General features: G+C 47.0%; 1 protein-coding gene across 4 annotated transcripts in view; it reads left to right on the top strand.

The window, feature by feature from the left end:
• Positions 1–14,626, top strand: part of DNMT3B (DNA methyltransferase 3 beta) — a 511,613-nt gene that overhangs the window by 378,382 nt on the left and 118,605 nt on the right. For all 4 annotated transcript variants that reach the window (XR_014966866.1, XM_085619485.1, XM_085619484.1 and 1 more), the window contains one exon: positions 1,236–1,326. Coding sequence is in view for 3 of the 4 variants with exons in the window: in XM_085619485.1 (XP_085475611.1) it covers positions 1,236–1,326 (91 nt within the window). In the remaining variant the exon portion in view is untranslated. The remainder of the gene's footprint in view (positions 1–1,235; positions 1,327–14,626) is intronic.

Below are 14,626 nucleotides of genomic sequence, written 5' to 3'. Positions count from 1 at the left end.
TGACGCTCAGTACACATGTTTGGACAACATTAATTCATACTTCTCTGATGGAGTTATAAAGCAGAAACCACCGGCCCGACCAGCTATCCTAAAAGAATTTTTCATGGTTGTTTAAATCCGCCTCCCTAAAGAACAGTATATGCTACCCTTTGCCAAAGCTTGTAGGTATAAATAGACTCATGCACCACAACATTTTATTAACAGTTACACTAGTTGTTTTTGAAAATCTGTTGTAGATTTATATGTGTTTCCCATCTGTGGGAGGTGTAAAGGCTGGGAAGAGCCATCTTATCCCACACAGAGATCTGAAAAAGGCAAAATTAAGGGGCTGTTTGGATTTCATTTGATATTTCTAAGGGAGTCTGCAACAAATGCAATTTTATTTTTACAAAAGCATTCTGGGACACATAGAAAACGAACAATACATGATAGGATTGCTACCTGTGTGAAGTTATAACGGACAGAACGTTGTAAGACAAGTGTTAAATGTTAAGAATTGTGTTTACCTTTCCTGTATACCATGCCCTCTTCTAGTTTTTCTCCTGTGCCTTCCTTCTAACCCTACTTTCCCGCCAATGAATCTGTGTTTCGTCGTTTAACCTTGCCTATTCCTTTTGAGTCTTGCTCCTTCTGATCCTGAGTTCTGCCCCGTCACACTGCACTCCTCCCTCTGACCTCTCATTCTTCCCACTTACTCTTCCTTTCTCCCACCTTTTGACCCTTCCTTCCTCCCTCTGACCTTTTCTTCCTTCAGATACTGTCTTCCTCCCTCCCGCTGGAACTGTGTTCTACCCTCTGGCAGTGCGTCCTTCCTCCGGCCCTTTGTTCCTCCCCCTAGTACTGTAGTAATTGCTCTAGCTCCTCACTCCTACCTCTGGCCCCTTCTACCTTATTTGCGCCAACTTTCCTACCTCTATCACCACATTTTTGTTGATGGCCCATTTCTCTCTGGCCCTGCATCCTTTTCTCTGTCCTCGCATACATCCCTCTAGCATGCATTCTTCCAAATATCCCTGTGTTCTATCCTGGCCCGCTTAAATTCCTCTGTGCCTTACTTTCCTTGGCCCCTCTCGCTCTTGCCCTGCGTTCCTCATTAACCTGCTTCCACACTGATCTGAAGCCATTCACTTTGATTTTCTTTTTCAAATCCCTACCTTCTATTCCTCTCCTGCTTCTGCAGACTCCAATCAGACCATACCTACCACGTCCTGACTCTGTGTTTCTGACTGTTTCAGGTTGAAGAATGGGGTCCCTTCGACCTAGTCATCGGAGGGAGTCCCTGCAATGAACTCTCCAAAGCCAATCCCACTAGGAAAGGTCTTTTTGGTGAGTACTCCTTTTGAATACGCATTGTTTAATTAAGAGCATGGAGGCTAAATGATGCCCATGAGAGTCCTAAATCTAAATGCTCTTGGCCCCCTGGGATCTGCTGGCATTTGAGTTCGTCAGACACATGGCATAGCCTCCTTTAGCTAGAGTACTGGAGCTAAAGTCTCATTCCCAAAAGGCAGTCCAAGATTATGTGTGGACTCAGGCTCCCATAAGCTGAGCTCCAAATATGCTTTCTCACTACCAGAACCTTTTGTTCACCTTAAGTCATAGATTCACCTTAAGTCATAGATTCACACAGCGAGTTTTCCTTGAACATAAACTCCAAGAGGCAAGAGATAACATGTATTCAAAAGATGAATACCAAAAACAATAGACTATCTCTGTCTTCATTCTCTTTATATGTGTAGCTCCGTGCAGTTTTTAAAGCTGTTCAGTATGTTGGTTCTGGAGACCAAGGAGCCTAACTGTCCACAAATAAATGAATATTTTTCAGAATAGTGACTTCAGAAAGTTTGTGAGCGAAAGAAATGCGGAAGTAGTTCCATGGGGTTCTCAATTGCTAATGTTCTGCCCTCTCATTAGCAGACCTTGATAGACTGATTTTAGCTGTGAGCACTAGAGAGGAGGACTCATAGCAGGTGCCTCTTGGTAGGATTTGACCCCCGGGGAGTTCCCGGAGTAGACAGCTATGTGACAAGTCACACTGTGCTCCTGCCACTTCTGTGTCATACAGGTGATCACCGGCCAGAGGGACACAAAAGAACAACCCATTGCTGAATGTAACAAGTTCACGGCAGTTGGTCTTTCAATTCCACCCACCATACGACGTTGCATTGGAAAGCACTAAGTCAAACTACCTTTCCTGCAAAGAGGAGCAAAATCTAGCCATTTGTTGAGCACATCTGCAGATCCAGACCCTGTGGTCCGCATGACTCGTTGGCGACAAAGAATGTAGAAAGAATCTGAACAGTTGTCCACCTATACTCCCTCTCTGGCATTTTATTCATCCTCTCTCTGCATCCCAAGGTTATGGGGACAGGCACTACTTAACATCAGTCAAGTGAGACTATGTCCCTAAGCCTGGCCCTAAACAACTTCACTCTTCTAGCAGCTACTTTGAGCAAGGATAGGCAGGCAGTTTTGAGCACATGGCAATACCTTAAGGGACAGGAGATGTGAAGGCTAATTTTTGAAAACGCAGTACCTCTCTATCACTCTCTCTAGCCCCCGGAGTGTGTCACAGCAGAAGACAAATGTCTTGTGTTGCATTGATTATACATCATCTTGCAGCTAAGAACTCTTTAACAAGGAATTGGGTGGTGTAAGCTTAATGAAGCATGGCCCTAACAAAGCATCTTTGACCCCCTTTATCAAAGCTCTGCAGCAATAATGAGGCCTACAGCAGTGGATCACCATGTCAAAACTATATGTAGACAAGTCGTCTACCTTGTCATTTTGCCTAATTCTTGGCATTTTTGTAATGTCATGTTCAACGAAAAAGATATTTTTCAAATGAACATCTGTGCCCCACTTTAACTTCAGACTTGAATCCTGTATCTCTCTTCACATGTGATATAGGTTGGTCTGCAAGAAATGGCAGCTTTCATCCGATTTGCCAACATTTCACGTGGGGCAAACACCAACTTACGCTCAATGCTTCTGTTTGCCTAGCAGTGATTGCTGCTTTTTTATGGGGCTGTCTCATTGTGCCCCCACTTCCCTTCCCACCCTGCCGAAGGGCATTTCACCACCTACATCTGCAGCGATGTTAAATTAGGCACTGCAGTGCAGACTGCAAAATGTCAGTCGGGAAGAATGGCTTTGCACAAAGTCTTCATACTCTTCCACCCATTGACCATATGTAAGTTTTCACAAATGTTTTTTTTAGGTCGAAAGACCTCTTGGGGACCATACTAAAACTTAGAGTGGGCTTAGAGTCAGCCCATGGCTTACCATTGGCTAGTTTTCTTGACACTCTTATATCTAGGCTTCTTACTCAGTGGCTTTCCTTCCTCTTGTGTTTGTCGCTGTCTTGGAGCATAGCTTCTTTACCATCCTTCTAAGTGGATGATTGGATCATCCAGTTGCTCACATTCAGGAAACTACTGTTCGAGGCATATGAGCTGCAGATCACACACTTAGGATAAGATCGCCATCTGGTGTTGGGCTCGGATGATTGCAGGTTGTTGTTGTCTTCGGAAGAAGCCTTTTAGTCACGAGATAGGTGACTCCCCCTGTGGATAACAGTGCGCATGGGCATCCACTCCATCCTCAGATTGTTTTTTTCCGCCATTGGGTTCAGATGAACTTTTCCACTCCGGCTGAAAACTTCTGAAAATCCAGCTTTCGAAGCGAAAAACCTTTACAACTCGACGTCGAAATTCAATCGGACCGGTTCCGGACACGGCTCATGGAAAGGACACCTTTTAAAAAATGCCCCCAATGTGGAGCAAAGTTCCCCCACAGTGACCACCACGAGGTCTGCAACCTGTGCCTCTCGCCGGAACATAACGAATCCAGCTGTCCAGCCTGCGCCGCATTCCGATCTAAGAAAACCATCCGGGACCGAAGAGCTCGACGCCATATCATGGCCAGACCAGCTCCAGAACCAGAGGACATCTTTGCCCAGGATGTCCCGGAAGAAGATTCTGAAAACCTACAAATCATATCCGAAGTGGACGATTCCGATGACCTCATCACTCCGGGGCAACGAGTGAGTACCAGTGCCCCTACCCCAACCCCCCCAAAAAAGGCATTGGTCAAGACTCCGCCAGCTGGGCCCAGTCGCGACCGAAAATCGTCTTCAGAAGCCCCGCCCTCGGGCTCGGCTCCGAAGAAATATAAGCCTACAGGTGGCTCGGGCTCGAGCAAACCACATGTTATAGTACCCACAATACCTTCGGCACCGAAGACTCAAGACCTCTCGGCACCGAAGCACGCTCCGAAACCATCGAGACCGAAATCTCCACCGGCACCGAAACGTTCTTCGGCACCGAAATCCCCGCCGGCACCGAAAAGTTCTTCGGCACCGAAATCATCATCGGCACCGAAACCATCATCGGTACCGAAACAACTGTCTAAAGTCCAAAAAGACTCTACCGATCATCCAAAGCATAGATCGGAACCGAAAAAATCGGCACCAAAGCCACTTTCGGACAATGAAGAACTTTTTCGCCCTGATCCCATGCAAAAAAGGATTTATATCAATCCAAAAACTGGACATGTCACCGCTGTGCCATACAAGAAAAGGAAGCTGGACACAACACCTTCTCCAGCTCCCATAAAGAAGAAGGACTCCGCCACCTCACCCATTCGTCCTTCCTCTCCTATATCACCTCTCACCCCACCCCCCCTGCCCCCACCTCCTTCTTCTCTACCATCTCCTTCACATTCACCACCTCCACAGGATGATGATGATGACTTAGGGGGAGGGGGTGATCCGGATGACCTTAATGATCCCAATGATCCTTTCACACTGCCAGATACAGCACCCTTAGATGACTGGGCTTACCCTTTACCTGATATTCCTGATCCCACTACATACCCCTCCAAACCCTCCCCTCCAGATGACCACCTAGGGTTTGGGTAGCTGATAAACTGGGCGGCACTTTTCCATGGCGTCACCATGCATTCAGATACACCCGAAGAAGACTTTCTTCTAGACACATTCGTACAGTCTCAAAAATCTGTTCAAATCTTGCCCATAATTAAGGGAGTCATAAAACACGCCACAGAGGTTTTTAAAGACCCTGTCAGAGCTAGGGTTCTTAACCCCCGAATTGAAAAAAAATATAGACCTGCCCCACAAGATCCCGCTTACATTAAAGCACAGCTCCCTCTAGACTCTTTAGTAGTTTCAAACGCAAGAAAGCGGGCTAACTCCCAAACAACAGGAGACACATCGCACCCAGACAAAGAGTCCAAGCTATTAGAGGCCTCGGGCAAAAGAGTTGCAGCACAAGCTGTTAACCATGGCGTATTGCCAACCCACAAGCCCTATTAGCCCGATATGATAGGGCTCATTATGATCAGTTAGAAGATCTTTTACAACACCTACCAGATCAGTACAAATCCCAGGCCAATGACCTCATCCAAGAGGGGAAACTCATATCTAACGCATCAATCAGATGTGCACTAGACGCCGCGGACACTGCTTTTAGGGCTGTCAACACAAGCATACTACTTAGACGCCATGCATGGCTACGTATTTCAGGCTTTAAGCCGGAAGTACAAACAACAATACTTGGTCAACCATTCAACCAAGAGCAACTATTTGGGCCCGCAGTAGATACTGCACTTGAGAAGATGAAAAAAGATAACAAGACTGCTAAATCAATGGGAGCATTACAGTCTCCACAACCACGAGGCTCCTTTCGACGCTCCTTCTATAGGGGAGCCTCCAAAAATGTTGGGACAGACACCTCTTCCACATTCAAAACCTCCGCGCAAACATCCCCTAACAGAGGATATTTTAGAGGAGGATATAGAGGAAACAACACCAAGGGCCGAGGTCGGGGCAATACCAACACCCGCACCTCTCCAGCCACTTAACAGTGACTTGCCTCCACTCCCCCCAGACCATTCCACTCCGGTCGGGGGAAGACTTCAACAGTTCCTACCTGTCTGGAATTCCATTACAACAGACAAGTGGGTAAGACAAATTATCCAGTTTGGTTACTGCCTCGAACTCAAACACCCCCCCACACATACCACCCAAACACCGTCCAATGTCACCACACCATCTTACACTCCTCAAACAGGAAATTCGGTCCTTACTTCAAAAACACGCAATAGAACCAGTTCCACACCAACATCAGGGTACAGGAGTATATTCTCTATCCTTCCTAATCCCCAAAAAGGACGAGACGTTAAGACCCATACTCGACCTCAGACTACTAAATCAGTACATACACTCAGATCACTTCCATATGATCACTCTCCAACAAGTCCTCCCACTACTTCAACAAGATGACTTCCTTGACACATTGGACCTCAAGGACGCATACTTTCACATCCCCATGCATCCTGCTCACAGGAAGTACCTAAGATTTGTGGTAGACGGACAGCACTATCAGTTTACGGTCCGCCCATTCGGAGTAACAACTGCACCCAGGGTATTCACCAAATGCCTAGCAGTAGTGGCAGCGCACCTCAGGAGACAACAAATCCATGCCTTCCCGTATCTCGACGATTGGCTCATAAAAGCCAATACTTTCAACAAATGCGTTCTCCACACTCACCGCACTATTCAAACCTTACACAACTTGGGATTTACCATCAACTATCCCAAATCTCAACTGCAACCCTCCCACATACATCAATATCTGGGAGCCACCATAAATACTTCCAAGGCCATAGCTTATCCCAGCACAGCCAGGATAGCCAACATACAAAACCTCATCTTAAAATTTCAAACTCAACACTCTCTTCCAGCAAGAGTGTTTGTGCAACTGTTAGGCATGATGGCGTCATGCATCTCCATTGTGCCTCACGCACGACTGCAAATGCGTCCCTTGCAAGAATGTCTAGCACAACAGTGGAACCAGGCTCACGGACAACTTACCGATCTGGTGTTGGTGGACAGTCGCTCACTTCGCTCACTGAAATGGTGGAACACCATCAACCTGTCCAAAGGACGACCGTTCTTTGAGCCTCTTCCACAAGTAGTGCTGACAACCGACGCATCTCTCACAGGGTGGGGAGCCCATCTCCTACAACACACCACTTAGGGCAAATGGACCACTCAACAAAAACTGCTCCATATCAATCACCTAGAACTTCTAGCGGTGTTCCTAGCACTGAAATCTTTTCAAGTACATCTAAGGAACAAAACTGTCCTCATCCGCACAGACAACATGGCCACCATGTATTACATACAAAAACAGGGGGGGACACATTCTCTCCAACTGTCCCAACTCACACAGAACATTTGGAGATGGGCAAATCCCCAAAACATCTACCTGCTAGCGGAACACCTTCCAGGGGTTCACAACCAGATTGCCGATCTCCTAAGTCGACAGACACAACAAATCCACGAATGGGAATTACACCCCAAAGTCCTACTCCCATTCTTCCAAAAATGGGGCCAACCAGACATAGACCTGTTCGCTACACACGAAAACGCAAAATGCCCAACCTTCGCCGCCAGGTTTCCACACCCACAGTCGAAGGGCAATGTAATATGGATGAACTGGTCAGGCACATTTGCGTACGCTTTTCCGCCTCTCCCACTCATTCCATTTGTGGTACGCAAGCTCAAACAACAGTCTCTAAAACTGATTCTAGTAGCTCCCACTTGGGCACGTCAACCCTGGTTCATGACACTTCTGGAACTCTCGCTAGTTCCACATCAAAAACTGCGCCTTTCCCCGGCCTTATTAACCCAGAACCATGGAGAAATCAGGCACCCAGATCCACAGCAACTGAACTTGGCGATCTGGCTCCTGAAGTCTTAGAGTTCGGTTACCTCAATCTCCCACCAGACTGTATGAATATCATAAAAGAAGCTAGAAGACCTACTACTAGGGCATGTTATGCTGCAAAATGGAAAAGATTTGCCATTTACTGCACTAACAATAATATACCTCCACTGGATGCTTCCATCCAAAACATTATTTGCTATTTACTACACTTGCAAAGATGCAATTTAGCGTATTCCTCCATACGTCTACACCTAGCAGCGTTAGTAGCCTACTTACAAAATGGACAACACTTGTCACTATTTAAGGTACCAGCCATCAAAGCCTTCATGGAAGGTCTCAAAAGAATGATTCCTCCCAGATTACCACCTTCTCCAGTGTTGAATCTAAATATTGTTCTAACAAGTCTCATGGGCCCTCCATTTTAACCTATGCATAAATGCGAACTACAATTCAATTCCTTACATGGAAAGTGGCTTTCCTTATCGTAATCACATCCCTGCGAAGGGTAAGTGAGATACAGGCCTTAACTATTGAAGAACCATTTCTACAACTACATCGTAACAAAGTGGTTCTTAGGACAAACCCAAAATTCCTACCAAAAGTCATTTCCCCTTTCCATCTTAACCAATCAGTCGAGCTGCCAGTCTTCTTCCCTAATCCAGACTCAGTAGCTGAGAGAGCCCTTCATACCTTAGATGTTAAAAGAGCCTTGCTTTATTACATCGACAGAACCAAACCTTTTCGCAAAACCAAACAACTGTTTGTTGCTTTCTCTCCACCACATAAAGGCAACCCCATTTCAAAGTCAGGTATAGCCAGGTGGATAGTTAAATGTATCCAAATATGTTACCAAAAAGCTAAACGCACTCTTACAGTTCCCCCTAGAGCGCACTCCACACGTAAAATAGGGGCTTCCATGGCATTCTTAGGGAACATTCCCTTAGAAGATATTTGCAAACAGCCACATGGTCTACCACACACACCTTCACTAAACATTACTGTGTTGATGTGCAATCCAAACAACAAGCTTCCGTAGGCCAAGCTGTCCTAAAAACTCTATTCCAAACTGCTGCAACAGATACAGGTGACCACCGCTAGGGGAGACACTGCTATATAGTCTATCCTAAGTGTGTGATCTGCAGCTCATATGCCTCAAACGGAATATGCTACTTACCAGTATGCATCTGTTCTTGGCATGTAGAACTGCAGAGCCACACACGCCCACCCACCTCCCTGGGACCTGTATCTGTTCCAGCATTGTCTTAATTAGACATTACACATGGACATCCTTTCTCTTTATTCTTATACACTCCATCATTTCCCATCATGGCGAAAAACAATCTGAGGATGGAGTGGATGCCCATGTGCACTGTTGTCCAGAGGAGGAGTCACCTATCTCGTGACCAAAAGGCTTCTTCCGAAGACAACAACAACCTGCAATCATCCGAGCCCAACACCAGATGGCGATCTTATCCTAAGTGTGTGGCTCTGCAGCTCTACATGCCAAGAACAGATGCATACTGGTAAGTAGCATATTCCTTTCTCTTTTTCTTTCAGTTAGTCTATCTAATCTAGTGGTTATGCACAGAGGTCCAAAGTATCTTACTTTGTATAGATGTCAAGCTGCTTTTCATCATGATGCTGTTCCTTTCCTATCAGATTGAGTGCACTCGATCATTTCTGTTTATCTTAAATTTTGTCATTTCATTTAGTAGTGCCCACCTAGGTGAAACTATCTTTCAAAAGAACCCTTAGGAATATCTTCTGTCATAGTCATGATTGTCAGTGACCCACTGTATATACGTCAACTGTACATTTTAGGTCTCGCACAGAGACAGCCTTTAATTATCTTGACAACAGCATGTTATATGAATTCATAATAATACATTCACATAGAAGGGTTTTGTGACAGAGCTCTCCAGTTATTGGTCATAGAGAGGAGCTTTGGGTCAGCACCTTCACTCATTGGCCAGTTGTGGTCTTATTCACATATTGAATCATCCCACAGGAGTGTCATAGGGTGGTTCAGTTGTCAGTCATTGTGAGTGACATTTTGTCTTTCTACTTTAACGTCCACAAAGGAAGTGTGAACTTTCACTGACAAAATGAGTCCTTTGGGTGCTGTGAATCTTCTGCAGATGATCGAGCTGCTTGACAGCCAATAACAGGCAACATTTGCAAGTTCATTTATTGGTGATGTGAACTTAGTAGCACAGTCTTGTGACAGCCATTTCAGCTGTCTGCTGATGATCTGCAAAAGAAACTTTCTGCATCAATACCGATTCCCAAGACTTTCAAATACAGCTACGGTTGAGCTTAAGTGCGCGAGGGCAGAAACAGCTTACAGCACCTTGCCAGGCCAGTGGTGGGTGCACGTCAGTGCTGTGATTATCCGTGCTGGAATAGCTGCTATTCCTAGCGGCTTCACAAACATTACATCCTCATCTGTGAATCTGACATTTCTGATCTAGTATCCTGTTCACATCAATGCAATTAAATATTAAGTATCAGCATCTGTTCAGCATGCTTAGCAACATAATATAGTGGGCTATTTAATTTTACGTTGAATCAATGTAATGATGATGTGCGATGATACTTTTAAGATAGGCACTGAATTTGTAGTCTACAAATGTTCTTTCTCTGTGTGCCCTTCTTCCATTTTTAGTTTCCTTAGGGATGTAGTGGGTCTTGCATTCTTCCCACCCGCCACTAACACACAGTTACCTGGAAACCCTTTCATAAAATAGGTTTCCAGCTCAGGTATAAATGCTTTGCACTGTGGGGCTCCATGTTAAACTTCCCCAGGACTTGGGAGGTTGCTCCAGATGAGTTCATCCTTGCTTTAACGGCATGGGGTGGCTCATTGGGACTGTTCAGGCAGAGAAGGGAATCCAGAGATCATATAACGATTCCCCCACCCACTTGCCAAGGCCACGACCACTTCTCTCAGTTAAAATTATTATAAGGTTGGCAGCTGTGCTTTAGTTTTAGGGTTGGTTTTGTAGTATGGCTTGTTCATTAAGGCGGCTGCCTTTACCCAATACTACCGGGTTGCTAATGAGTTATGGATGGCAACAGAGAGCAGCCACTCTGAAGAATTTCAGCTTGACGCGCTTCTTTGACAGAGCAAACCCCTTAGTGATAATATCTAATCAAGTTAGCACCCTTCATATTATTCATTTTTACGCGGTGGCATGAAGAAATTCATCTTCCTGCACAGTAATGGCCCTTCTACGGTCAGATCTTAAATAGGTATTTTAGAGACTTTGAGATTAAACAATGTGTTCGAGGCATATGAGCTGCAGATTATACACTGTGCATAGCTCGCCATCTGGTGTTGGGCCCGGATGTTTGCAGTTTGTTTTTCCTCTTGGAAAGTCTTTGGAAGTCACAAGTTCGGTGACTCCTCCCTTGGTTCGTATTGCGCATGGGCTTCGGCTCCATCCTCAGATTGTGTTTTTTCCGCCATCGGGCTCGGATGCAATACTTCGCGCTCCGGTTCCGAACTTTCCAGTTCAACGGTCGACGCAAAATCCTTGCTCATTGAGATCCTTCAGATAATAAATCATCTTCATCACCTTCTCTTCGGCACTTCTTCGATTCCGGTCGTCAACGGCGGCCTTCGGGCCTATTCCGGCTCCGGTCTGGGCTGATGGAAAGAACTCCTTTCAAGAAGTGCCCTCGATGTGGGTCCAAGTTTCCCCACACCGATCTCCACGAGGTGTGCAACCTCTGCCTCTCCCCTGAACACGAGGCTCGAGACTGTCCCGCCTGCAAGTCGTTTCGCTCTAAAAAGACTATTCGAGATCGACGGGCTAGACGCAACATGGCGCACTCCTCGACCTCCGCTCCAGTCGACATCTTCGGGGACGACGTCGAAGCTCCGGGACAGCAGAACATCGAAGAAGAGGACGATGACCTCGTCAGTGCTTCCGAGGCCGACGACTCCGATGTGGAGGACATCACCCCGGCGCAGAGGGTCGTGAGTACAATACCCCCTCCCACACCCACGCCGATACCCACAAACGCTTCGGTCACACCTTCGCCTTCGGGCCTAGGTAAGACCAAGGATACTGCTTCTCACACCCCACCTTCGGGCCCGGTAAAGAAGCCTATTAAGCCTTCCGGCAGCTTGGGCTCGAGCCAGCCTACTATCGGTGCCGAAAAACACCCTTCGGCACCGAAGAAAAGATCAGCCTCCATCTCCACACCGAACCCCGTACCAAAGCCTTCGGTGTCGAAACCTGCCTTGCCGGTGCCGACCAAACATCACAAGGCCCTCGGCACCGACACTCCCGTGCCGAAGCCTTCTTCGGCGCCGACCAAAAAATCAGAAGTCCCAAAGAAGCACGGCATGGACAAGCCTAAAAAGCCGTCGGCCCCGAAAACTTCGGCGCCGGCCGAGCAACCAGTGTCCCAAGAACTTTTTACACCGGATCCTCTCCAAAAGACTCTCACCAAGGATCCAAAAACTGGACATTTGACATTGTCTACAAAAAACCACCCCCACATCGTTCCCCAACCTTGTCTCCGGTCCCAGACGACTTAGGAGACCCATTTTATGATCCAGCAGATGTGCCTCAGGATCCCACCCCTACTGGATCTCCAGACCCATGGGACGACTACAATAATCCGGACATCCCAGATGTCCCACAGGATGACCTTAACCCATCTAGGCCATCCCCACCTGAAGATTCCTTGGGTTTTCACCACTTATTACAAAGGGCGGCACACTACTACGGGGTGGAGTTACACACTGACCCAGTAGAGGAGGATTTTCTCCTAGACACCTTTGACGACGCACATAGGTCTACTGCCATCCTACCTATGTTAAAAGGGGTGGTTAAACATGCACCGGAGGTCTTTAAAGACCCAGTCAGGGCCAGGGTCCTAAACCCCCGTATAGAGAAGAAATACAAAGCCGCCCCCACAGACCCTTCATATATTGAAGGCCCTGCACCTTTGGATTCCCTAGTGGTATCTACAGCTAGGAAACGCTCCAATTCTTAGGCGTCAGGCGAAACACCACCACCTGACAAAGAGTCCAAGCTCCTAGACGCGTCAGGGAAGCGCACTGCGTCACAAGCCGCCAACATATGGCGTATCGCCAACACGCAAGCGCTATTGGCCAGATACGACAGGGCACATTACGATGAGTTAGAGACCATCATGCACCATCTCCCTGAAAAATATAAGAACAGGGACAATGAATTGATCCAAGAGGGAAAACTAATAACTAATACCTCTATTCGCTGTTCCCTAGATGCAGCAGATACAGCCTCCAGGACCATAAACACCAGTGTCCTTCTATGTCGCCATGCCTGGCTCAGAGTTTCAGGTTTTAAACCTAAGGTACAAGCCTCTATATTAAATCACCCATTCGACCAAGATCATCTATTTGGCCCAAAAGTTGACGAAGCCCTCGAAAAGATGAAAAAAGATACTGACACGGCGAAATCCATGGGAGCCCTACAGTCACACACTCCTAGGCGCTCCTTTCGCCGCCCCTCCTCAATCTACCTTCACAAAGGGTTATCAAAGAGGCGGATACAGAGGAAATTATAACAAGGGCAGAGGCAAGACAAATACCGCCCGCTCTGCCACAACTAATACCCAATGACTTTCCCCCTCTCCCTCTAGACCATTCCACTCCGGTCGGGGGCAGAATACAACATTTCCTTCACGTCTGGGAGACAATCACCTCAGACAGATGGGTGACACAAATTATTCAGTCAGGGTATTGCTTAGAACTAACATCTGCCCCCCCAAACAATCCACCCAGGCACCGCCCTATGTTTCAAGAACATACTGCACTACTAAAACAGGAGGTGATCTCCCTCCTGCAAAAAGGAGCCATAGAGCAGGTCCCCATAAATCAGCTAAATTTAGGGGTCTACTCCTTGTACTTTCTGATTCCAAAGACAGACGAGACTCTACGACCTATCCTAGATCTCAGACCTCTAAACACTTACATACATTCGGACCATTTTCACATGGTAACCCTTCAACAAGTTCTCCCACTTCTTTCCCAGAACGATTTTCTCACCACTCTGGACTTGAAAGACGCATACTTTCATATCCCAGTACACCTGTCTCACAGAAAGTACCTCAGATTTGTGGTGGATGGGCAACATTACCAGTTCAAGGTGCTCCCGTTCGGGGTAACAACAGCACCAAGGGTTTTCACCAAGTGCCTAGCAGTAGTGGCCGCACACCTCAGAAGACAGCACATTCACGTCTTCCCGTATCTGGACGACTGGGTAATAAAAGCCACGTCCTCCGATCAATGTGTGCAACACACCGCCGCTACAGTCCAACTACTCCATCAGCTAGGTTTCACGGTGAACCATCAAAAATCCCACCTGGTACCATCACACACAAAACAATACCTCGGTGCCACCATAGACCCCTCAAAAGCCATAGCCTATCCCAATCCTGCCAGGATAGCAAAGATACAGGCTCTGCGTCAAAAATTCATATCTCAACACTCTCTCCCAGCAAGAGTGTTTAAGCAAATGATAGGGATGATGGCCTCTTGCATCTTCATAGTGCCCCATGCAAGACTCCAAATGCGTCCACACCAGGTGTGCTCAGCGCGCCAGTGGAACCAGGCCCAGGGACAACTGGCAAATCTGGTGTTGGTAGACGGTCGCACACATCGCTCTCTGCAGTGGTGGAACACCACAAACCTTTCCAGAGGTCGACCGTTCCTGGACCCGGTCCCACAAATAATCCTAACAGCAGACGCATCGCTCTCCGGCTGGGGAGCTCATCTGTTACATCTCACAGCACAGGGCACATGGACGCCACAACAGAAGGTTCGAGGCATATGAGCTGCAGATCACACACTGAGGATAAGATCGCCATCTGGT

The sequence above is a fragment of the Triturus cristatus genome, chromosome 7, assembly GCF_964204655.1.
Source record: "Triturus cristatus chromosome 7, aTriCri1.1, whole genome shotgun sequence".
NCBI classification, from domain to species: Eukaryota; Metazoa; Chordata; class Amphibia; order Caudata; family Salamandridae; genus Triturus; species Triturus cristatus.
The sequence above is the reverse complement of the archived record's forward strand: the minus strand, read 5'-3'. Positions and strand labels throughout refer to the sequence as shown.